At 36.5% G+C, this 23888-nt stretch overlaps 1 protein-coding gene across 2 annotated transcripts in view; it reads right to left on the reverse strand.

Annotated features, from left to right (window-relative positions):
• The window catches only part of LOC127972471 (RNA-binding protein Nova-1), a 51818-nt gene that overhangs the window by 21655 nt on the left and 6275 nt on the right, over positions 1-23888 (reverse strand). For both annotated transcript variants that reach the window (XM_052575972.1, XM_052575973.1), the window contains one exon: positions 21268-21411. In XM_052575972.1, coding sequence (XP_052431932.1) covers positions 21268-21411 — 144 coding nt within the window. The remainder of the gene's footprint in view (positions 1-21267; positions 21412-23888) is intronic.

Here is a 23888-nt window from a genome sequence, read left to right on the forward strand (position 1 = left end):
TCGGAAATTAAGGGTTTGGTTTCCATCCATATAGACACAGAAACTAGATACTAATAGACATATTAATCAGTGATTTCAGAATGTGTGCAAACTTTGTGCTAGTAGCATTTAAAGAAACACTTACAATACAGACCAAGAGTTAAAGCTACGAAAAGGTACTGGGCAGTGTAGAGGTGTTTTTTATAGTTACCAAGGGAATGCCTATATTTGGCTCTGTTCACTCTTGTGCAAAATTGTTTTTATACAGTTGTTAAGTTGATGAGTCATTCATTCCTTGTTCTTGTTTCTAGATGGAGCACCTCTCTGGTGATTTAGCTACTGAGAACATTGACAAAGATCATTATTGTTTTTATTACTGCCCGGACTATCCTATCTTTCTTTACAGGAATGGCCCTTTTTTCCCCAAAAGCAGAGGAGGGGCTGTGCCTGTTTTGTGTAGTTGTGTTAGTGATGGAGTGTCTGGAAGGCTGTTCTAAAGAGTAACTCCATCATGACTTCAAAACTTGCAGCAAAAGACAATGCAAGTCCACAAGGGCCCCTAAACAAAACCACATGAGCATGTACAAAACATTGACATGTACTGTATGGAATGTAATGTTAGCTCATTAAAAAAAAAAAAAAAAGAGCCAGTTAAACCAGGTAAATAGTGCAGCAAAGTATTGTAATGCCTAGATCCTGCTAATTATTTAGAGAGAGGACAGAAATATGGTGGCTTATAGCACGGATGGATATTTTGTTCATTTTGTTTACTCAAGTACTAAAGAGATGAATCATTTCATAGAAGGTGGGATAATTTAAGAGAAGTATAAATTGGCATTATTTTGTTGGTCATACAGACGTCAGACTGACGACCATGGCCAGACGTCATTTTTAAGGTGTGTCAGGTTAAAAATAGTCCAGCGGAAACACGTCTCTTGACCATAGCTCTGTCTAGCTGTTTGAAAGAGAGAATGCGTCCTGTGTGAACGCCCTCAGCGTGCTGCTGCTGCCACAGACTCAGAGTCAGTGTTGGCGAAAATTGCTGTCAAAGTGGTAGGCACTGTTGAAAATGACGGCATAACTAAACCCGAATTATGCCTATTTTTTTATTTATTTTTTTGCTTGTAGTTTCATCATTTCTGAGTACTTGGGTATTCTTGTTAATGTTACAAATAAAAGAAGTATGCATGGAGAAACCAACTTTTAATTTAAAGGTATAGTGCACCCAAAAATAAACATTTTGCCATCATTTACTCACCCTCATGACATTCCAAACCTGTAAAAGTTTCTTTCTTATGTTGAAAACAAAGAAGATATTTTGAAGAATGCTGGTAATCAAAAAGTTAATGGTCCCCATTGACTTCAATTGTATTTCTCTTCATACCATGGAACCCAATGGGGACCAACAACAAAGATTCTTCAAAATATCTTCTTTTGTGTACAACATAAATACCAGTTTAGAACGACATGCGGTTGAGTAAATAATGAAAAAAATTTCATGTTTGTATGAACTATCCTTTAATTCAGGCAAGGTAATGTTACATTAAACCATACTCTATAATTGTGATAATACTAATAGGTTTGAAAAATAATAAAGCTGTAACCAGGTTTTGTGGTAGATACTTTGTCCTAGACGTTACAAAAACAAAATATGTCATATGTTACACGTTGCTTCCTAAATGAGTATAAATTTGATTTTTTTTTTATCTATGAGGTTTAAAGTAGTAAATAAAAAAATAAACATAATCAGGTTTAAAGCAGTAAATGTTGTATTCTTAACTATTAAGTAATAATAAAGCAAGTAGATATTTCTCAAAATTATATATAAAAAAAAAATTCACAAATAGGATTTAAGAGCTAGATGTTGTTACCATGATGTTGTTACCTTAGCTTACCTTAATACGAATAAATAAATAACAATAATAATAATTTAAGGCGGTAGATGATTCCTAAACTAGGTGTCCAGAGCTTGTCCATTGAGAGAACAGTGCACTGTCGTGTAGATCACAAATACTGACCACAAGCTCCCACAACACCAAAGCTGCAAGACGGATTGACCCATTGATTGACAGGATTCTGAACCTATAAGAAATGACCACAGCGAGCTCAATAACCAATTAAACTGCTGCGTACTGCATGACAAATAACACCAGCTGCTAGGACACATGGACATCTTTCAGAAGACACGTCTCTACACTGTATCACAATACGAGAACATTTTGACAAGTTTCCTGATTGCCTTCCTTCCAAATAGTCCAGCAGCGGCCCTAGAGATTTTGTGAACATGCAACCCTGCCCGTGGACGTGGTTACAGATGTTTCCTGGATTTGGAGAGAGAGAGGAAGAATGAGTTGGGAAGGTGGGGGAATTAAAAAAGCCATCTCCCTTCCTCAGTGACTCGTATTTTCCTGTCTGCTCATCAAAAGGACTTCTGATTGCAGTGCGAGTCCTGCAGGAGTATATGGGTCATTGTTTCAGCATGGAGCACTCACTACGAGATGAAGTGTTGACTGCGGGGACGGGCAAATTAAAACAGGGGACACCTGGGTCCTGGTGGTGTCAGTGTGCACCGTTATGTTAATAACTACATGAATGTTTGGGAGAGGGCCAGTCCAGGCATATGACATAAGACACATCACCACAGCAACTGGCAGACCCTGAAAATATTGTGGGGCAGCTGCTGATGACGTAATGTGTTTTTATTTTAAAACAGAAAGGACGGGGTGTTGCATGTGCTTATGTAATCACGAACAAGTAAAGAGGAAGAAGAATTCGGAGAGAGTTTCCATTCAAATCTCTTTATGCTCTTTGAAACTGTATTTTATAGTCTGTCAGGCTGGATGGACTCTCCAAATCCAGAGGTTTCTTTACAGGCCTACACTACCCCATGTAATAAGTCTCTAGGGCAGATGGGAACCTTGCTTTCCAAGTCTTCTTAAAGAGATAGTTCACCCAGAAATGAAAAATAAAACCTCTTCTTATAAATGGATGATTCCATTAAGAACCTTTAACATGCATGGAACATTTCCCCTACACAAAAGTTTTTTTTATAGTGGACAAATGTTTAAATATTTAAATATTTAAATATTTTTCACCCTAAGAAAAAATTATAGCAAGGTCCTACAGAGAACCCAGAATGGTTCTTCTATTACATCACTATAAACCCACACTATAGGATCTTAATTTTTAAGAATGTACAATGAAATTTAATGGGGTCTAAAACAACATTGGACCAAACTGACTTTCATTGTATAAACAAAAAAAAAAACTATATTTTTGAGAAACAGAATAAAAGCAAGTCATACTGGTTTGAAACAACATGATGTGAGAAAACAATGACAGAATTTTCACTTTTGAATGAACGATCCTTTCAGCCAATTCAACCCTGCTTTTCCAACGGAACACGGCTCGCTAAACAGCAGAAGAAGGATAGAAGGGTCTCCAAAGAATAACAAAGGATCTGGAAGAAAGAGTGAATTCCTCTTCAGTGATGTCACTCCTATTGAGAAGAGCTGGGTTTGTCCACCCCTTTTCCTCAGTTTGACCTAAGCCGTCCCCAGCCCCCAACATCTATAGTGACGTCTCCATGGTTGCGGGGCCCATGGCGTGCAAACAGCTGAAGAGATGCCTAGGCTGGGATCCTGTCCTCATCTTTTTCTCTAATGTTCTCTCTCACCCTCTCAAGACCTTCCTCCAAGACCTCACAGAGGGACAAAGACAGAGAAACACAGCGAGGAAGGGAATGCTATAAAAGGGAAAGCGAAAGAGATTCTTTATTCAATATGCCTGACTCGCCTGTAAAGAAAGGAAAGAGGGGTAACATTACTCAGAGAGAAACTAAACTCTCCAAAAAGAAAGATGAAGAATAAAAAAAAGAGGTGGGACATGGGAAGGGGGATCTAAACGTTCCTGCCAGGTGCCTAACACTACTTCAAAAGCTCCAGGGAGCTTTTCCACTTTAGCTTAAGAGCCGATATTCGCCTCAAATTGTGTAATCTGTGCATTTTAGATGTTATGTGATTAATTTAGAGCTGTCAATTTAAGAAAAAAAAAGCAGTTAATCATGCTCTTAGACCTGTGCATAAAATTCATCATTGGAGCAATTCATAACTGAAATACTACCGTAATGTTCTTATGATTCATATTTTTTTTTCAGGGAGGGGGAAAAAAAATAGCACAAGGATCTCAAGACACGTTTTTCAAAGTGGTGCTCATGAAGTAAGATGCTGAAAAACTATACATATGGCACTATAGTGCAAATAATTAAAAATAAGAACAACAAATATTCTTTTAATGTTCAAAATAATATTTTCGGAAATATGCAGCCCACCTACACTACTGTTAAAAAGTTTGAAGTTGGTTTTAATGATTTTGAAAAGCACTTATTTGATTAAAAATAATGTAAAACAGTAATATTGTGAAATATTATTACAATTAGAAATCATAACACATTTTACAATAACATTTATTCCTGACGCAAATCTACATTTTTGGCATCCTTACTCCTGTGTCATCCTTCAGAAATCATTCTAATATTTCTCATTATTATCAATGTTGAAAACAGCTGTGCTCCTTAATGGGAACTGTAATTTGCAGTATTCTTTGATGAATAGAAAACATTTATTTGAACATTTAAAAGTGAAAAGTGAATTTTTAAGTTATGTCTTCATTTGTGGACTTTTCTCTGCTGATTTGTGGTAATTTTGTTCAATTTACTGCCATTTAAGTAAAAGTTCACGTTATTAAAAAAGTAACTGAATGACAGACTGGATATATTTCTTACATTACACATATGAAATGAATAAAAAAATCAGGGTCCATGAGCTTAGACACTGACTCACTGTTGATGAGGAAATGTCTCAAGAGGCAACTAAGGCCAACTCCACGGGTGTGCTATGCAGATTTCAGAAGAGGGAACTGCATTTGGAGACGGTTAATCTCAAGGGACAGAAAAAAGAAAGACACATTTGCCAAAATGCGATGTTTCAAAAAACACATCTGAGTCTGTAATCCTATGTGACTCGCTTCTTAAAGTCACATTTCACAAACCTAAGCCCTGAAGATCACAAGCAGCTATTTACTGTCATAAATCTGCTGCATACAACCCTGTAAGTCAAATAAGAATGTGATGTTATTTCTGGACGAACACCTCACGTTCTGACAGGCAGTTCTCTCAACGAGAACTCAAACTCACAAAGTGAAGGTATAACATACTAGTCTCAACAGCATTTCACTTAACACTCACGACTTTGGCGTTTGCATCATCGATAGCAGCATTAGAGTTATGTCTTCTAATAAAAATAGTATTTTCAGCAGATCTTTTTTTCTAAAAGAGTTACGGTCGCCTGATTTATGAGTGCTGACGTTTAAACACAACAGTTGCCTTTGCCTTGAAGGGGAATGGAGAGAAGGTGCAAAATCCATAGATGCTTTAGTGTTTGCTCCTTGTTAGAGGAGACTCTGCTTTACAGCCAGTGAATTCACTGCTGAAATGATTTCAAGTGTAACACAGACTACGGTTTCACTCAGACCTTCCACACACTTGTGAAGGATTATGTATAACTTTAATTGTTTCTAGACATGTGCATTGAACACTGGGACTGAGACTCTATTGCAAATCCATTGCATCTGTGTTTGTGAAGATTTATCAAAACCATCTATCCTCAAGAGGTTCCTGTGGATGTTTAGAAAGCACATTGGTCCAGCTTACTTATTGTAGCAAGCAACCAAACAACTGCTCAGCCAAATACAAGGAGATCCAACGCATGTATAACAGCTTGTTATACCGAACACACGCTAACCTGAGTATAATGCCAGACCCACGCGTTAACATGCAGCAATACACTCATGTTCTGAAAGGTTTGCTTGTTGCACACCTACACAAGCCACCTTCATTATTCACCATGTGTCAATTCACTTCTAAACGTGCTTGAATTAAGCTACAAGAGCAGGAATTCTATCACACTTGAACACACACGCACTTAATGTACACCACTGTATCCCAGCGTGCATCTGCAGTCTCCAAAGGCCGGTGTGGTAACCGGAGCTGGTGTGAATTCCAAGCTTGCACAAATGATTCAAACAGTGACTGACGGTCATCTACATTAGGCTATAGAAGAGAGACTAACCCACTGGCCCCCATAATTCAGTACGCTGTGAACGGACAACCCACTTAAGATCCCTTCTCTGTCTCCTTTCATCCTTCCTATTTTAGTATGAATAATGAAGCTGTAGAAAGGAGAAAAGTGAGCAAGATGATGGAGAGGCTGTGTCACAATCCCTCCGTCAACACATTTTCAGTTTGCTCATAACATAAGCAAAATTCTTAAGGCATTTGGAAAATGTCTGTCAATAGCTCTGTTTTGTCTACTTAACCTAAGGTTTTTTGTGCCATTAGAATATTTCTACTCAGGAAAATCTGTTTTACAAAGATATACAATATTTTACTTATAATTTGAATATTTATATTATTTATTTATATAATTGTAATATGATTATTATTCGTTATATTCTAAAAATGAAACTTAAAAAATTCTATAAATATAGAAATGTATTATTATTGCATAATAATAAAACAATTATTTAATAATTATAATAATATATTATAATCATTTTATTTTGTAGAACAACACTTTAAAATCACATTATATCTGTTTTACAATTTTATAAATTTCCTTGCATTCAAGCATTAAACCACAGAGCTGTTCTTTTGGTATTTCCTCTGATTTACAAAATCACCACGAGTCGTTTTTCTTTTGTCCGAAAATGTCAGAATTCATTTAAATACAAGACAAAAATCACATACCTGCATAATATAGTTTTAGTAATGTTTCAGTTTGAATGTTTTCATATTGGGTAAAACCAGCTAGCTAGCATACTGCTAGCCTTTAACTGTCCTGTAACTTGCAAAATGAACACTGTCCTTTATAATCTGAATAAACCAAAAGAGCTCCATTTGCAAAAAAAAAGCTAAATTCTCAGTTAAAACACTTGCGCTTGCTCTAAGCATTAGCATATTTTGCTAACCATAAACTGCAAGATAATGAAAGTGGAAGATTGCGTTGACATGATTAAAAACTTGTATTAGAAAAGCTAATGCCTTATTTGCTACATTATCATAATGCTAATGCAGCCTAGCCTGTTTACAATCCTCAAAATGTTTCCTTCCTAAATCTACATCTAAATGCTTTTCCCGTCCACATACTCTGTGTCCTCAACTCCTTAAGCGCATCTCCCTGCGGAGGGATTGGGTTCCACACAAGTGCTCGGAGCCCAACACACACCTGTCTCTGCTTGCCTGCTGTCCATCAAAGATGTCTAAACACTGCCCGCCTGAACGATAGGCAGACTGAGTCAGCTGGCATGGCTGCTCCAAGAACATCCAAACCTGATGCCACTTTCCCCCAAACTGTCATGTCCAAGCGTTGCTAATTCCTAAGAGTCCTCTTTGGTCTGGGCCTCCTCCACTGGCCTGTGAGTCATCTCCTCCGAGCCCATCGAGGCGCTCAGGCCTGAAGATCCAGGGCCAGCATTCCGCTCTGGTTCTTTATCAGTGTTTTCATTGTCTCCGAACCCTGAGCCAAGTTTCAGTCTCAAGTTTACTCATCGCAACCCTTTAGCACTAACTTCTTATTTTTCGTCTGTTACAAGAGACCACCAGAGGAGCTCTTTTTCATTTGTATTGTTCTGTCCCATGTTTTCAGTTTTCTACTTTTCATAATGTGTATTAATCTGCTCAGAGTTTACTCAACAGATGACCTTATCCATAGCAACGGGAGAATGCCTGCCGTTTTACATCATGCACACAATCTGTTCCCCATTTCGTACAGCTGGAATTCGAGTGAGGCAATGGGGTTGAGGAGCCAAGCCAGGCCAGAGAAGTCAACCTGAAAATGAGACACCCCCACCGCTTCTAAGGCTCTCGGCACCATGATAATACACTGACAGGCGTGCAGAAATACAGAGCATTTGAAATGAACATACACTGCGTGCAGCTGCCAACATATGAATGGATCTCGCATGTGCATGCAGATGTGCAGACAGAAGGCGTTTGTTGTAACGCAGAGCTGGCGGTCCAAAAACTGCACTCTGGTAGCAGCCACGTCACTTCTCCGAAGTCAGTTGGGTTTAATTGAAGAATTGGCTTCTTTTCAATTCATGAGTGTGGATGGGAATTGAATTGGCCACACCCCACAGGAAGTTGGACTGGAATGGCAGGAAGAGGCAATTTCGTGAACAGAGTGCAACAGTGCCCACCCACTTTTTCAACAGCCTGGGTTATGGAAGTCATTTTTACATTCATGATTCATAGAGTTATAAAACATGAACCACAACAACCAGCTGAATCACAAGATTTGAAATGCAGAAAAAAGACAAGGGAGTTGTGTCAATGAGGGAAAGAACTACAATCCCATTAAGCATTACAAATGACAAAATATAAAACTATTGAATGATGTTGATTTTACATATAGAAATATCTGATTTTACATTTTATATAAAATATGCACATAAACACATATTTAAGTAGTTTGCAGTTGCTTCATGGGAGTAGACAGGCACCTAAAGTGTTCTTTTGGTGCAATTTGTTAGTTTTGATTCTCTGATTGGTCGAGATTTCTTTGCAGAATCATGGGTAATGTAGTTTCTCATCAGGATTCCAGCTGTTAAACATGAAATATATATATATATAAAAACTTAAATAATGTGGTCATATATCATTGATTAACAACCTCGTTGTTCATGTAGGTCGACTTTGAAAATATTGAAAATACTCCCTATACTGAAAGTATACTACAAATACATTTACATATTTTAATTATTTAATAAAAATACCTTGCAATTCTACTTTTGTTATACTAAACTGGTATACATAAAATCTGCTAAATTGAAAATAATTTTGTACTTAATGCACTTTAATTGTGTGGTTTTTAAAAGTTGTGCTGAAATCCAACAAAAGATATACTGAATTTTTGATTGTTCTAAAGTAAAACACATTTTAGGCTTAATAATAAGAAATGTGCATTGCATTATCCAGATAAAGTTGAATTATGATTTTATATCAGTCTCGAGCAATATGTCATTAAATATGTTAATAGATTTTAACTATACTTAGAATGACATAAATGTATTTTAAATGTATTACTTTTTTCCAGGGCTGCAATTGTCTTATTTTGCCTTTCCACTAAATACATTTCTTTGAATTTCAGTTCATTTTAAATCTCTCCATTACATTCAAATTAAAATAGCAATTCTGCATCCTGATTGCCATCTCAGTTTAAACTCGATTCAAATTTAGGAAGTGTTTAAGAATTGAAAAAAACATTATCAGTTTAATTCTAGACAATGCACAACCCTGCTGCTCAGGGACAATCATGACACTGCCTCAGGTCAGCTTGATTTGCCATACAATTAGGATTCAGCTCCGAAACCCCTTTAGGGTGCTCTAGGTTAACGTGCAGCTCATGTCTAAAAGGACCTGATCAGCACTGCCTGTCAGGAGAAGTTTTATTTTGCTGTGGCTGCCAGAGTGCACACATAACCGAAGCTATTATCCAGCTCTGCTGAGGGAGTTTCGGGAGTTAGCAAACACCACTCCAAATGAAGAAGCTCCCCGTTAGGAACAGAGAAGCATTACATTCGTTTCTACGTTTAAAGGGTGTGGGTGTCTCACAATCGACTTGGCTTTCATCCTCCTTCCTGAAATTTGGCATGGAGCTCACGGCGCTGGCCAGCCAACCCCTGTGCAGTAAAGTGCTAACATTTCATGACAAAGGAGGCTCTGAAATGCTGCCCCTCTGCCTGCACCTGCCCTGCGTGGGCAAGGGAGGTGAAACAGTGGGTTTGGAGGTTGAAAGCACTGATTGTGAAGTCTTGAGCACACGTGTAGATCTTTCCGCTTCAGGTTTTAGCATGACAACTGAGAGGTTAGTAGTTAAAAACAAAGAGGAATCAGTCTTTTAAAGGTGCTTTATTTTCGCTTATTTGCTTGATCTCTTTGGGGAGAGCCCAAGTGGTGCATCAACTAAACGTTTTGGGGAACATTTGGCTTTGGCGATAGCTAAGAAGCAAATAGCAATTAGCAATCAGCAAAATAGCAATTAGCAATCTTCTTTGTGTCTGCGGTCGAAGGTTTCATGTGACTGAAAAGGCAACATCATACAGCCTAGCTACAACAAGAATAGCAAACTATAATCTGTGTCTTTATTTCACTTGATTCTAGGCTAGAAATGACAAAATCACAGGGATTACAAGATATTAGATTTAGAACAATGTTCCAGAAAACAAAGCCATGACAAATGTTCTTTTGAACTTTACAAAAGAGTGCAGTGGCATTACTAAATTTATATGCCATCACTCATACATGTGCCTTTTGACATTTATAAAATTATCTTTTCATTTATATATATCTTTAATTTATATATATCTTTTAATATTATATATAGAATAATCTAAAATAATTTAAAATGTGTTACATGAAATAAACAATATATATTTTATTTAATGTAATATAAAATGTATAATAATATAATCCTTTTATTTTATAATTATATATTTTAGTTATGTAAAAATAAATATTAACTGAAATAAAAGAAATTATAAAAAACGTATTTTAATTCAGCTGTAGTTGACAAGGCCACATTCCTCGTTTAGTTTTCATTTAGTTTAATTAAAACTAAAATGTATATATATATATATATAAATGATAAACTATTAAGTAATTTACAATAAATATATTGCATTTAATTTCAAAACTACATATTATTTACTTATTTTATATGTTTTCTTTGTTGAATGCAAAAATTACAGCTGCAACAACAAAAGATAGCAAGTCAAAGTGACCGAGACAATTGGTTAAGGTCAGCGGGCCGCACCCCTCCCAGTCCTTATGCTACATAATTCTAGAAGGCCGTGGTCACGTGACCATCTCAGGAGGTCCCCTTGAGGAACAACTGTTGTCTCCAGCTCCAAAGCTGACCCACAAACAACCAACCTATGCTCCAGTGCCAAAAGTAATCAAACAGACTCTATCTCATATGTCTAAATAAAATAGCAGTACATTTGGATATCTGTGCATGCATATTCCTAAATTAATGCTATCCAACCCTTAGTTGATGCATAGACACGCGCTACTCCTACGAGGCTAAAGGGTCAAAGATAATTAGCCATGGCCAATCTGTTGCAATTAATACGAGCATACAGCCGGTGTGTTGAAGGGAACGCTTGGACAGCTGACAGGGAACGCAGGAGAAATGAATCACTGGTCTGGTGGGCTCAAGGTGGTAGTGAGCATATGAGAGAGGGAAAGGGAGTTTGGGGGTCATTCAGTGGGGATTAGAGATTTTGGGAGGCAAATGGGCGGAGCAGGAGGCAGCTGTGGAACTCGGTGCCTTTAGAGTCTCTGTTGAGGCACAGAGGGGGAGCTTTGTCCCTTCTGCGAGAGGCTGGATCTGTTCCAAAAAGAAACCCACCGCTAACACTCAATACTCTCCTTTGTCATCCCTCACCACCTTCCGTTTGAGAGGAAAGGTGCCCCCCTACTCTACAAAATGCAGCTTTCCATTGTCCTAATCTTATGTAAGGGGCTTTTCTTATTTAAGCTCCAAATGTCTCAGTGCAAATGCTAAATTGCCCCAGTGCAGGACATACGCATTAAATGATTTTGCACTTATAACCTCATTATGCAACGGTAGGGAATGCCAAAGCAACTGGCAGGCCAGGTGTCATTAGGGTGGATCTGCAATTCTAGAAATATGCTGGATGCCTTTGTGTATTATGCATAACTTATATAAATAATTATTATTTTATTGGCAGTTTTTAAATGGTCTGTATATTAGTTCAGCAATCTAACAAAAACCTTGTTAAATGTAGTCTTTTTTTTTCAAGTAAATTAAGCAAATAATTTATTATTTTTTTATTATTATTTAATGTAGTTTTTACATAAAATTTACTAATTTTAATATTTTTATTTTAACAAATCTCAATGCTAATGCATTAATAATTACCAAATATATTAAAATTATTTTAAAGGTAGGCTACACTAACAATGTTGATTGATTTTGATTAAAAATTGCTTCTGAATAATTCTTCTGTATAATAAGTCTCAGAATAAAAATGTTAATTATAAATAAATCTTGTAAGAGTGTCTCTCAGAATTATATGCAGTTTTTATTTTATCAATTATAAATATTTTGCTGGAAATTTTGAGATTATCTGTAGAATTTTAGTTCAGAAATCTAATAAGAACCTTGTTAAAATATAGTAATGTATTTACGTACATTAAGCAGATAATTTTTATGTATTGTAATATAAATTAATCAAACAATTTTTATTTTAAAAAATTTATTTTTGAAAATGATTTATTCAGTACAGTTGTTGTTTACATTGTGTTTTAAACAGCCAGTGAGAGCAGCAGGACATCCGCAACTGCTTTTTTTTTTCCTCCGCGGGAACTTCAAAATGGAGTCCCTGCTGCTCTGTGATTGGCTGTGGGAGTCTATGGCCTCTCTACGTGACCGGACTGCGAGAGTATCCATCCTTACTGCGGCTAACTCTCTCTTTCTATTTCTCAGACAACGCATCTGTCTCGCCCCAAGCCCAGAGACAGACATCGGCACAGAAGCGAGAGACATCTTTGTCGCCTGTCTACCTGCCCGGTGTAGCTGGGGAAACAGAGAAAGATGTCTATAATGATGATGGTAGAGGGGAACCTCTTGCCTCTGGAACTGTCACTTTAATTCCCATCTCTGAGGCAACCAAGTGTAGAGACTAACAAAGCATGCTTTGTCTCAAAGGGGGTAGTGAGAAACCGTAGGGAGGAGGGCGTGTCTGTGACAAAGGGGGATGGGGGGTGGGGGGTGTCGCCCCTGTCAGCTCTGCACCAAACCCCAGGAGAGGTCCTACCTTTGTGGGACAGATCCTGTGCACCTTGCACACAGCTATAAGACATAAGTCAAGTTGCACACAGATGATGCTAGAAAATCGAATTCAGTTTTTTTTTTTTTTTTTTTATAATTTGTGGTTTCTCAAGCTTTTGCAAAAGCAAGAAAAAATGGCCACCATGTACCAATATAAAATACAAAATAAATAATTAAAACACTGAAAATATACTATTTAAAATACAATATTGGAGATAAATTTTGAAAATTCAGGATGCTACTATTTAAATAATATGTAATATGAACAACTATATATATATATATATATATATATATATGTGTGTGTGTGTGTGTGTGTGTGTGTGTGTGTTCAAATCGATATACATTTATGTTTCATTTATCCATTTAGCAAGTGGTTTTATTCCAAATGACTCACTTTTGACAAAAGTTGCACGTAAGCTTCTCCCGCCAAAAGTACGTAAATATCTGTGCATATAAATAAAATCTGTCAAGGCCCTGAATTGCTGAGCTTAGAGCGCGGGGGGTGGGTTTTACTGATGAGCTCATCATAAAATGTAAAGCAGATGACAGCGTGAACGCAGCGAGAGATGAGGATGGCCGTCTCCCACTGACACATTCATCATCTCTACTCCACTGACAGCCTCAGACAAAAGCAGAGACAGGCCCACTTATGTAACGCATCAGGACCCCCACTGACACCCAGGATGCATTTTTATAAAAAACAAGACTCGTTCGATACAATTCCTATCACTATTATGAGTTACAGGCATTTGCTCTTCACTATGATTGATTTAACCAATCATTTAGCAGCGTTATTACTAGTAGTTAATTGATATGAGGTTTTCAGGGATTAATATCTTGAGAGCTGGCTGATCAGTGGCCGATAAAATTCTAATATATAATTAATTAAATGATGGCAACTATAGGCTGAAATTTGTATGTTGAAATGAATTATATAGGCTATTATAATGACCTAATAAATAAATAAACAAACACACATAAATAAATAAACTATACGTGTATATATAATATAAATAAACTATATAAAACTATATAAAAAAACTATAAAAACTTTATAAAACGTAAAATATATTAAATTAATATATTTAAAATTACATTTTACAACATAAGTTAATTTCATTTAGTAAACTATACATTTACACCTTCGTCCATTCAAAATTTTGTCTGTAGAATTAAATAAAATAATTTCAGTTTTTGCACAGCACCCTCACTTTTGCCACTTTCCTGTTTCTTTCCCTCTTGTTTTTTGTGTCTCCATCACCACACACACACACACACAGACCAACACCTCCTCAGGCAGATGGGAGACCAGCCTACGCCACTTGCACCTCCCCCCACACTCGAGGAGCTGTCGTCAACCATGTCAAAAGCTTCTATTGTCATTAAGAGTGGCCCACCACTCCTCTTTGTCCTGCACAGTTTAGAGACATCATTGAGCATTCAAACAACTGGAAATTCAATCACACCTCCCCCTTCACTGTGTCAGTCCCCTCTCAACTTCTTTCCACGTCTGCATCTTTTTGTCCCTGTGTTTCCGAGGGGATCACACATAACTGCACCATCACAAATATCTCAAATCCATTGATATACTCAGTCAAAGACTTAAACGTACACAACTCAAAGTCTAATATGGGTGATGACAAGAGTGTCAGGTGCTAAACTCAGTGTCATAGAGGTAATTATATATACCACAGGAAAAACTTACAGACGGAGGGATATTTTTAGCACTCAAATCCAAGATCCTCCTTGTCCGAATCCACTATTCCCCATATCGCCCAAGCATGGGACAGTTATTGAGATCCTAAGCTCTGTGCCCATAAGCTCTCGCCCACTCGGTGCCTGGTCTAATGATGCAGAGTCTGAGGGATGACAAACAGGGAACGCCGCTCAGACCTACAGGAATGCTGGATTAGAGGCTCTCAGATCTACAAAATGGTTTGCCGTTATCTCATGACTGGCTTCAGTTCTCATGGCTGACATCAGCTCGCTTGTTTTTCACCGTTTCCATGTGAAACTATTGAAAACAATCATAACGTATTACTTGATCAGAATTGTCCATTACAACCAGCACTATTGTGTGTGAAATACTAGCCTCAGTCGTCCGCAGGTTTCAGAGAACCCGAATCTGAGTGTGTGTATATTTAACATTTCGAATGATTTGATGATTCTAACATATTTGAAACTGTTTAAGTTAACAAATCAGCAGATTTTCATGGAATTCAGAAAAAAAAGGCTGATTACCCAAAAATGAAAAATTGTCATAATTTATATACCATATTCAGCCTTCAACCACATCAGTATTGGCTGACCAATATGAATTTTATTAATGGTCAATGCTGATATCTTAGAGAGCAAGAGGGGCAACGACAGATAGATACACCTCAGTGTTTCTGAGCTGGGTAAGGGAAAGGCTGATTTTGAAAATAAAATTATTGACAACCCCTGCCGACACTATTGAATCAAGGAGTAAATTTTCAAAATGATTTAGTCAGTGGACTTCATGGGTGGAAAGAGATTGGCTTTTCAAATTTGAAGGAATGCACCTGCTATTCTCATAATTTTGCATGGTGAAATGTATTTTTTATCCTGTCTCTTTGCAGTGGCATGACTGATCAATAGAATTTGTGCTGAGGCCTCATATAGAGATGCACTGGAGATGGTGGTTGGACTAGGGGGAGGGCTGAAGTAAAGGACAAGGCACCACTCCCATGATGCAAAAATTGATCCCTGGAATAAATTTCCAGTGTTCTATTAATGGCAAGTCCCTCTGAGGCTTTCTGTTACATCTGACGGAAAGCAGCACATTACAGAAGCAGAAGTACAACACCCCAGAGGCAAGGGGGTAAAGCAGGAAAATAATTTGACAAATAATTTACTTAAGTGCGAACTGAATGTGATGTTTTCAGAAACACAATTTAGTGTTATTTGTAGGGCCGGGAGTCGATAAAAAAAATTAATCTAATTAATTAGAGGCTTTGTAATTAATTAATCGAAATTAATCGCATTTTAATCACATATAAATATTTGACCTGAGAACAGTGAGAAGTAATTTTTTTCACATGGATTTATAGTATACCATTGAATAATCACTGAATACATAAGCTTAAGCAACAAAATATTGTTTATTTTTGTTCAACCAAGTCTAGCAGACCAGTGCAATTTTTGCCATGAAGTGTAGCAATAGCATATTTAGAAACAATTTAGAAATAGTACATTTCAGAAATTCAGGAAGCTTATAGGTGCTGGAACCTTCTATAAAGTGTTTTTTTTAAGTAAAACACAATACTGTCAATTACATTCAGAACATTGGAAACACTGACTATTAGAAAACATCTCTCTGTTGCTTCAGAGGCCATAACATACTAATTCCAACTCTCAATAACCTTGGCCAAAACAATAAAGAGTTCAACATAAACTGTTGCACCAACAAAATAATACATAGTTCAACATAAAGTGTAAAGTCCACGCTAGCTGCTATAAGTTTTGCGTTGAGGTGATACTTGAGGTTCGATGTGCTGCGGTGATATGCGAACGCTAGTTGGTGCTCCAGTATAATCGGTCCCGCCGAAACTCATCCAGTGAGAAACGTTCCGCGGTGCAAAAATAAGTTATTAAAAATGCGGGAATTTTTTTTCTGTAATTAATTAATCTTAGTTAACGCGTTATTTTTTGTGTAATTAATTAATCGCAATTAACGTGTTAAAGTCCTAGTTATTTGCATTTATATAAAAATATTGTTATTTAAATTGATATTAAATGCAGTTACTTGAACTTAACATTTTTTATTACAAATTCGCAATTTAGTACATTTAAAATATATTTACTTTAAATGTAATATTAAATAACACACTACAATTATAACTGCATAACAATTAAGCACACCTCTTTTCACAAGGGGTGAGTCAGTTTGCGAAAATATCACTCCATATAACCGTGCTGCATATGCTCTTCTGTGTCCTCCGCGCCACAAAGCCATAAAGCTTTAATGGTCTTGGAATGACATGGAGGTCATTGATTAATGACTAAATGTTCATTTTGGGGTGGAGTAATCCTTTAAATGGACAAATTCACACAAACTTTTTTTCAAAATGTCCATCTTGTTAGTATTCAACAGCAGACATAGGCCTACTGGATCAGTGCATTCTCTTAAAGTGACAGTCTTAAAATGAATCAAACAGCATCAACAAAGAAATCACTCACTGCTCTTGATTGAAAAGCTTTTGTAACTTTAATAAAGAATATTCTTTAATGTATACAGTCCAATAAGCAATGTTGTTTTACATTTGATTACTTTATTCAATTTCTGAACTAATGCTAATACTGAAAATCAGTTCATTTTATTTGTATCTTTACTCTACTGTATTTATTTGTGCTGTTGCTTGTAGTTAGATAGAATATTCTTATTATGTGTTTATTTTTATTTGAAAGTATAGTTTTTCCATAAACATAGCACATCCTCTACCGTACCGAATCCGTGACACTAAAACCGTGAAACAAACCAAACCGTGAAAATGTTGAACCGTTCCAGCCCTAGTAGACAGTGAAAGAAAGATTTTTAAAATCTTTCTGGCGATCATACCTAATTTAAAGCGCCAGCACGCTAAGTGGGCAACATGCTAATTATAACACAAATGTACTCCGATGTACTAGCATCTTCATCATTTTCAAGATCACTGTCTGCGCCATCACTCCCATCATCCCCCTTGATAAGTGTTTCTCTCTATATCACTCTCTCTATGATGAGACTCGGGTCAAACTCGCTCTGGAAAGCAAGGCTCTTTTGTTCAAGATGGTTTGACTGTGTGAGTCTCAGGCACTGGCTGGCACTGAGGGCTAGCGGCCACAGAAAATGACATCACATGCCTGAAAAAGAAAACAAAGCCACGGGGATTAAGGGTACCTCGTCTCTCCTCCACAGCCCAGATGACGACTATCCCGCCGTCTCTGAGTGACAATAGCATTTTTACATGCTAGCAGTTAAGCTAGCACTTACACACAGCACTCAATTAATGAAGTTCACAGACAGACTGATTAACAAGCACTAAAATGTGTTGAATTAATCATTAGAACGCACAAGCTTCAAGATATATTAACATTTTAGCAGTAGACATTTTCATTTGGCATTGCCGCTAGAATGCTACAAAATAACTTCACCTTCTGAACATAACACTCCTCGAGTGTGAATATTTCAAGCTTTTTTGACACTTTTCCATAGGCCAAATCCTAAATAACTCAAAAGTCACATAATTACTTGCTAAATCGTGCTAATATTTGCTTATTTAGTAGCAATAAAGGCTAACTCTATCATAAAAGCGTCAGCAGTCCTTTACAAAAACATACTGTAGTGGTACTATAGAAAAGTGATTTGAAGGTACTTTGATATTTATCATGATATTTAAATGGTACTATGAGCATAAGGTACTTCAAAGTCCAAAAACATGGTATTAAAATGGCGCTGTCCAAAAAGTGTTTTACACAAAGTATACACTTCTTAAAAATGTATTTTTTACAAACTATATAATATAATATTGATTAAAGAAATATTACACTTTATAATAATGTCAAATTAAAAGATTTACTTTAGATTACATTTTTATTGATGTTTTAGCAAAGTACACTTATTTGATTTGTTGACTAACATACTAAAGAACATGTAAAGTACTTGATTTTAATTTTAACTTGTTTTATTCACTACTGTTTTATTACATACTAAGATGCACGAAATTATGAAATTACATATAAAGATGTACATAAGTCCTAGTATGTCAAAAAATAACTAGATGCTTTTAATATAAGGATACATTTATTTTAATACTAAATACATTCATTTTCATTTCAACATGCAATTAAGTACTGGTTTTAAAAGTGTGCTAAACCAAACATGATTTGGCTTGAATGAAACTGAGCAACACTAACGTTCTTGCAAATAAAAATGAATTATGTAAGGGAGTAAGGTTGAAGAAAGGGAGCAAGAGAGAAAAAAAACCCAAATTAAATAAACACGCAGCAAACTAATTTCTACCCCTAGATATGTAATACTGGGGCTTTTCATCTTTTGGCCACAAAGCTTAGGTCTTAATATAAGCAGATTATACTGCAGAGAAATCAGTAATGTTGATAATGTGTGGGGGGAGGGTATTAAACACTGAAAAACTGCAATCACGGTGCTGGATTAGGAGTGAGCTTTAATATTGTGCTCATTCTGCTGAAAGGGACAGAGAGGCTGGATGGGGATCAGTGCCTTGGACAGGGAAAAGTCAGAATGTACACACACTCTGGAAACCTGAGAGGAAGAGCACTGGCCAATTATAAAGAAAAAAGGATGATGCAACTCTCTGGACTTGTATCTGAAAATGCTGTGAGAAAAACCAAGAAAGCATTGTGCATTGACTTTTCGTGCATGTTTTTTCATGCAAATAACTCTTTGAATTGAAGTACTTTTTTTTTTTTTTAAAAGGGATAGTTTCTCTCTCTCTCACACACACACACAAAATCTGTCATCATTTGTTTACCCTCATGTTGTTGTTTTTTTAACCCGTAAGACTTTCTTCTGTTGAACACAAAAGAAGATATTTAAGGAATGTTGAGAAGCTGTTTTTGTCCATACAAACAAAGTCAGTGGTTCTAAAACAGAGTTAGACCCCATTGACATTCTTTGTATGCATTTTTCTTTATATATATATATATATATATATATATATATATATATATATATATATATATAGTCATACAGGTTTGAAATAAGATAAGGGTGAGTAAGTGACTAATTTTAAATATTTACTTTAAGTACCTGAAATGAATTTGCATGCTAGTTAATAGAAATGACAACATATAAACTACTTTTAACTTTACTTCATTTAAAGGGGAAGCTCAATGAAAAATTCTAAATCTGTCAATTTCAATTCTGAATGATTCTCTTTTTTTTCTGTGGAACACAAAAATATATTTAAAAAAAATTTGTCCCTAAAATAAAATTAGACCCTATTTACTTTCTTTGTATGGACAAAAATATTTTTTTTAAACATTTCATTTGGAACGACATGAGAGTGACTAAATAATGAACATTTTCTGGTTCATTTTTAGATGCACTATGCTTAAGTAGTGGCCACTTAACTGTAACATCCAGTGTAAGTTCTGAAATTGCATGAATTTGCATGCTAGTTCATGAAAGTGACAACATATAAACTACATTTAACTTAACAGTATTGTGTCTTTAAGATGGAAGAGTGTACTTCACAGATGCAAGGTCATTGTAAAATATGGCTGTTTCCCAATAAATGCTGCAGGAGCTATATTTAGAATGGAGACAAGTAATAAATCCATTCTGTAGAAAAATGGATGTCTCTGGCCAACGCTGCTTTGTCCAAAATTAAATGCCAGCTCAGCTTCTATCACAAATGGGATCTTCAGAGACATGATGTACTTCTTTAAATGGTTTAGCGATTTAGATATACCAGACACTTCTCCTTTAACCAGCTAAAAAGTTCCCTGCTTCCCCACTGTGAGAGCAGCACAGCAGGTGGATCTTTTGACTGGCACCCAAGGAAAAGCTCAAACTAATTTCCATACAGATGCCCCCTTCACTGGAGAGGAAGAACCCCCCATTAAGCACTCGAACAACCTAGCACAGCACCGGCGACTATTCCCCTACGTTCCTCTCCCTTAATTCAGTAGCCATCGCAACCCCCCTGCTCTAGACATTGGAGCACACAAGGTTGCCAAAACCAATGAAAGGGGGGTGGATAGGAGGTGTCTTGCATTTGGCATCTGCCATGGCTGGCCATGGCTCTGTGCTCCACATCCCAAGGAGAATGGGACAGAGGTGCCCTGTTGGACGTGCCAACGATGGGAGGATGAACAAATCGCACAAAGCCCTTTTAAGTAAGAGCCCAGAAGCCCCCCGCTGCTTCTCGTTTCCTCTGTGTCACTCCATCCCTAAAACAACATCTGAAAGAATTCCAACACACACGGACACAAAACATGCCTCTTCTTCCTCTCTAAATATAAACATTACTAGAAAGGAACCATTCAGACATTGCATCAGCATTTACTTAAACTCTGAACTCCGTACTATGAGTCTCTCGGATCTTTGTCCCAACTTGATCTGGCACTCTTTGCAACCTGAGCTCTGATAAAGGCCATATGGTGTGGCCACAAGCCCAAAGGTGACAGCGCCCCATATGATTCTCATTAAGAACAAGTGCAGTGACTTTGGGAACAAGGGACCTTTGGTAATGTATTAGCATAGAATAATGACATGGGTTAATTAAGATATAATATAATCTATGGGCTTTGCCTGGATGGTGGTGCAGTAAAGAAGAGGAGGTTGACCAGGGTTCCCTTCAAAGCTTTCTGGAATTAAGAGACTTACCCGGGTAGAAGTCTTTGGATTTGGACAGCTTGATGGTGGCCCCTGTCTCTTTCTGTAGCTGGACAATAGTCTGACCACCCTTGCCAATAATGGAGCCCGCGGCGTAGCTTGGAATCAGCACCTTCAAGAAATATTCGCCTTCCTCTGAAAACAAAAAAAGAGAGAAAAAATGAACTCTGCAAAAGATTTACACATACAATAAATAATAAATATATATAAAACATACAGTAAATAAATATATACACAAAATAGATTTTAAAAAAAATGTATACTACTACTATTAATGATAATGAACAATTTGCAATAGATTTAAATTTTTCTGTAATTTAACATGTAAATTAATTACTTAAATAAATAGTCATTTGCAACAGATCTAAATCAACATTTTCTATTATTATTATTATTATTATTATTATTATTATAAATATTATATGCATTTTTCTGTAATCTGACATTTTCATTTATTTCATGCATTTCTGTTTACGCTTAAATCCATGCAACTATATTTGTAGACCTACATAAATCACTACAATAACTAATATTTTAATAAAAAAATGTAATGGATGCATATGAGCAGGGAGAGCGAAGAAAAAGCATCCAACAAGTGTTCAGGATACATGGGAACTTCTTTAATAATACATACAGTTTAAAAAGCATCCCAGGTGGCATCTCATGAAGCTAGTTGAATGCTCAGAGTGTAATCTAGCAAAGGGTGGCTAATTTAAGCAAGTTAACAATTTTGGCCACTAAATAACTCACATCCTTCAATTTGGGCCACACCACAGGTTTTATGGCTTATTATTATTATGAAGTGTAGAATAAAGTGATAAAGATTAAGGAGGTGTGTCCAATTTCTTTAAATGGTAGTGGACATAAAATATGGCCGCACAATGCATATATTCACAAATTTTGCTAAATGCCTTAAATGACTTATGAGAAAACGCATATATTATCTAAGAGGCGATCAGAGAAGGCAGCTATAAATGAAAGTCAAGCTGAAATACTATACCAGCAAAGAACTACAAGACCACTATAATAAGATCAGTGGACTTAACGAGTAGTAATTAATGCTGAACCACAAGTATTAACGTTTAAGTTAAGGAGGGCTTATAACAGTCAAGAGAAGAACAAAAACTCTAGCGTAGGTTAGCGGAACAAGAAAATTGCAAGTTATGTAAGTAGGAAAGATCCGGGACGAGGGTACATTTTGTTAAACCTGTCAATCAAAGTAAGTGCAAGAGAAGGTACATTTGAAAAGAGGTATTAAGAGACTCACGTTCAATGTAACTGGCAAGCTAGACATTGTAAAGTAGCCATTTATAGCAAATGAATAGTAAGGTGCATATAATATAGCACAAGACATCCTGATTTCACTCCCTCTTGAGAAAGGTCAGCAAAGGTTTTCCTGAAAGTGGAGCAGTGGTGGGGCAGTAAAGAGCCTCATCTATTGTTGGGCTCTACCTGACTGCTGCAGATCCAGGTCAGCAGAAGCACAGTATATGGTCCCTTCACCGTGACTTTAACATGACATTGTATCCTTCTGCCTGGGCCGCTTGGGTATGCGCTTAATATTCCACTACAATTAATCTGTGTCGGCTCCCAGAAGACGCTTTAGATTAGATTGTTATTCTGGAGAAGCAGTTTATCTTGTCAAGCTATAGGCTGATGGCTAGGCTAAGCTACATGCACTTGCAGCCTAAAAATAACGATTGGGTAAAAATGAAATAGACTACTGATAGACTATTAATGTCAAGAGTACAGCTGGAAAAACAAATGAGCTAACAATGGCAACGACGATAATGTCCTGGTTGAAGGCCCGACTTAACTGCATCAGTGGCAAAGTCATGACACATGTTTGTAGTTATGTGTGAACCAAATAAAAAAAAAGTGTTAGCTTTCTGTTAACAAGATGGATGTGACAGATCAGATTGTTTTGAACAGGAAATCATAGAGAGGGTTAGTAGTGATATAGTGGCTATTATAGATTCATTATTCACTCACTTTAGAGTTTAGAGTTTTTTTTCTTTTGTGGAGCACAAAAGGAGTCAGTTTGAATAATTAAATAATCTGAGTTTTCCATGTACTGTACTTACAATGTGAACTGGAGCTTTCTGATAAACCATTAAAGTAGTCCATACAACTCGTTTGCAGGATTGTGTTGCTAATTGAGCTATATTTAACTCGTAATTGTCACTGAGCAAGTAAGCGTTGAGAGCAGATCATGGATTCAGTGAGTTAAACTCAAGAACTGAATTCAAGTCTGATTCATGAATGAATCATTCACACTGGTTTTGTGATGTGGATCAGTTGATTCATGGAAAAGATCTGACTCAACAGATTGATTCTTCATGATTCAGTCATAATTTAAGCCTGCAAATGTCAAACACATGTCAACATTTGACTCCATTATATCTGTTTCTCAAGTTATCCCTTTAACAATTAGGAATGGTATCATTTTAATAATGTTTATGTCTTCTTCAAGTATTCTCAATAGAATCACAGGCTAATTGAGTTGGATGTGTAATGAAGTGGATCTCTACTATAAGTATAGTCTCTTATTTACCCAGAATAGTTGTACTGGATGCCACCAGATTATGAATTGCATAAACAACAAGGGGATA

Source organism: Carassius gibelio, chromosome B15 (assembly GCF_023724105.1).
Source record: "Carassius gibelio isolate Cgi1373 ecotype wild population from Czech Republic chromosome B15, carGib1.2-hapl.c, whole genome shotgun sequence".
Lineage (NCBI taxonomy): Eukaryota > Metazoa > Chordata > Actinopteri > Cypriniformes > Cyprinidae > Carassius > Carassius gibelio.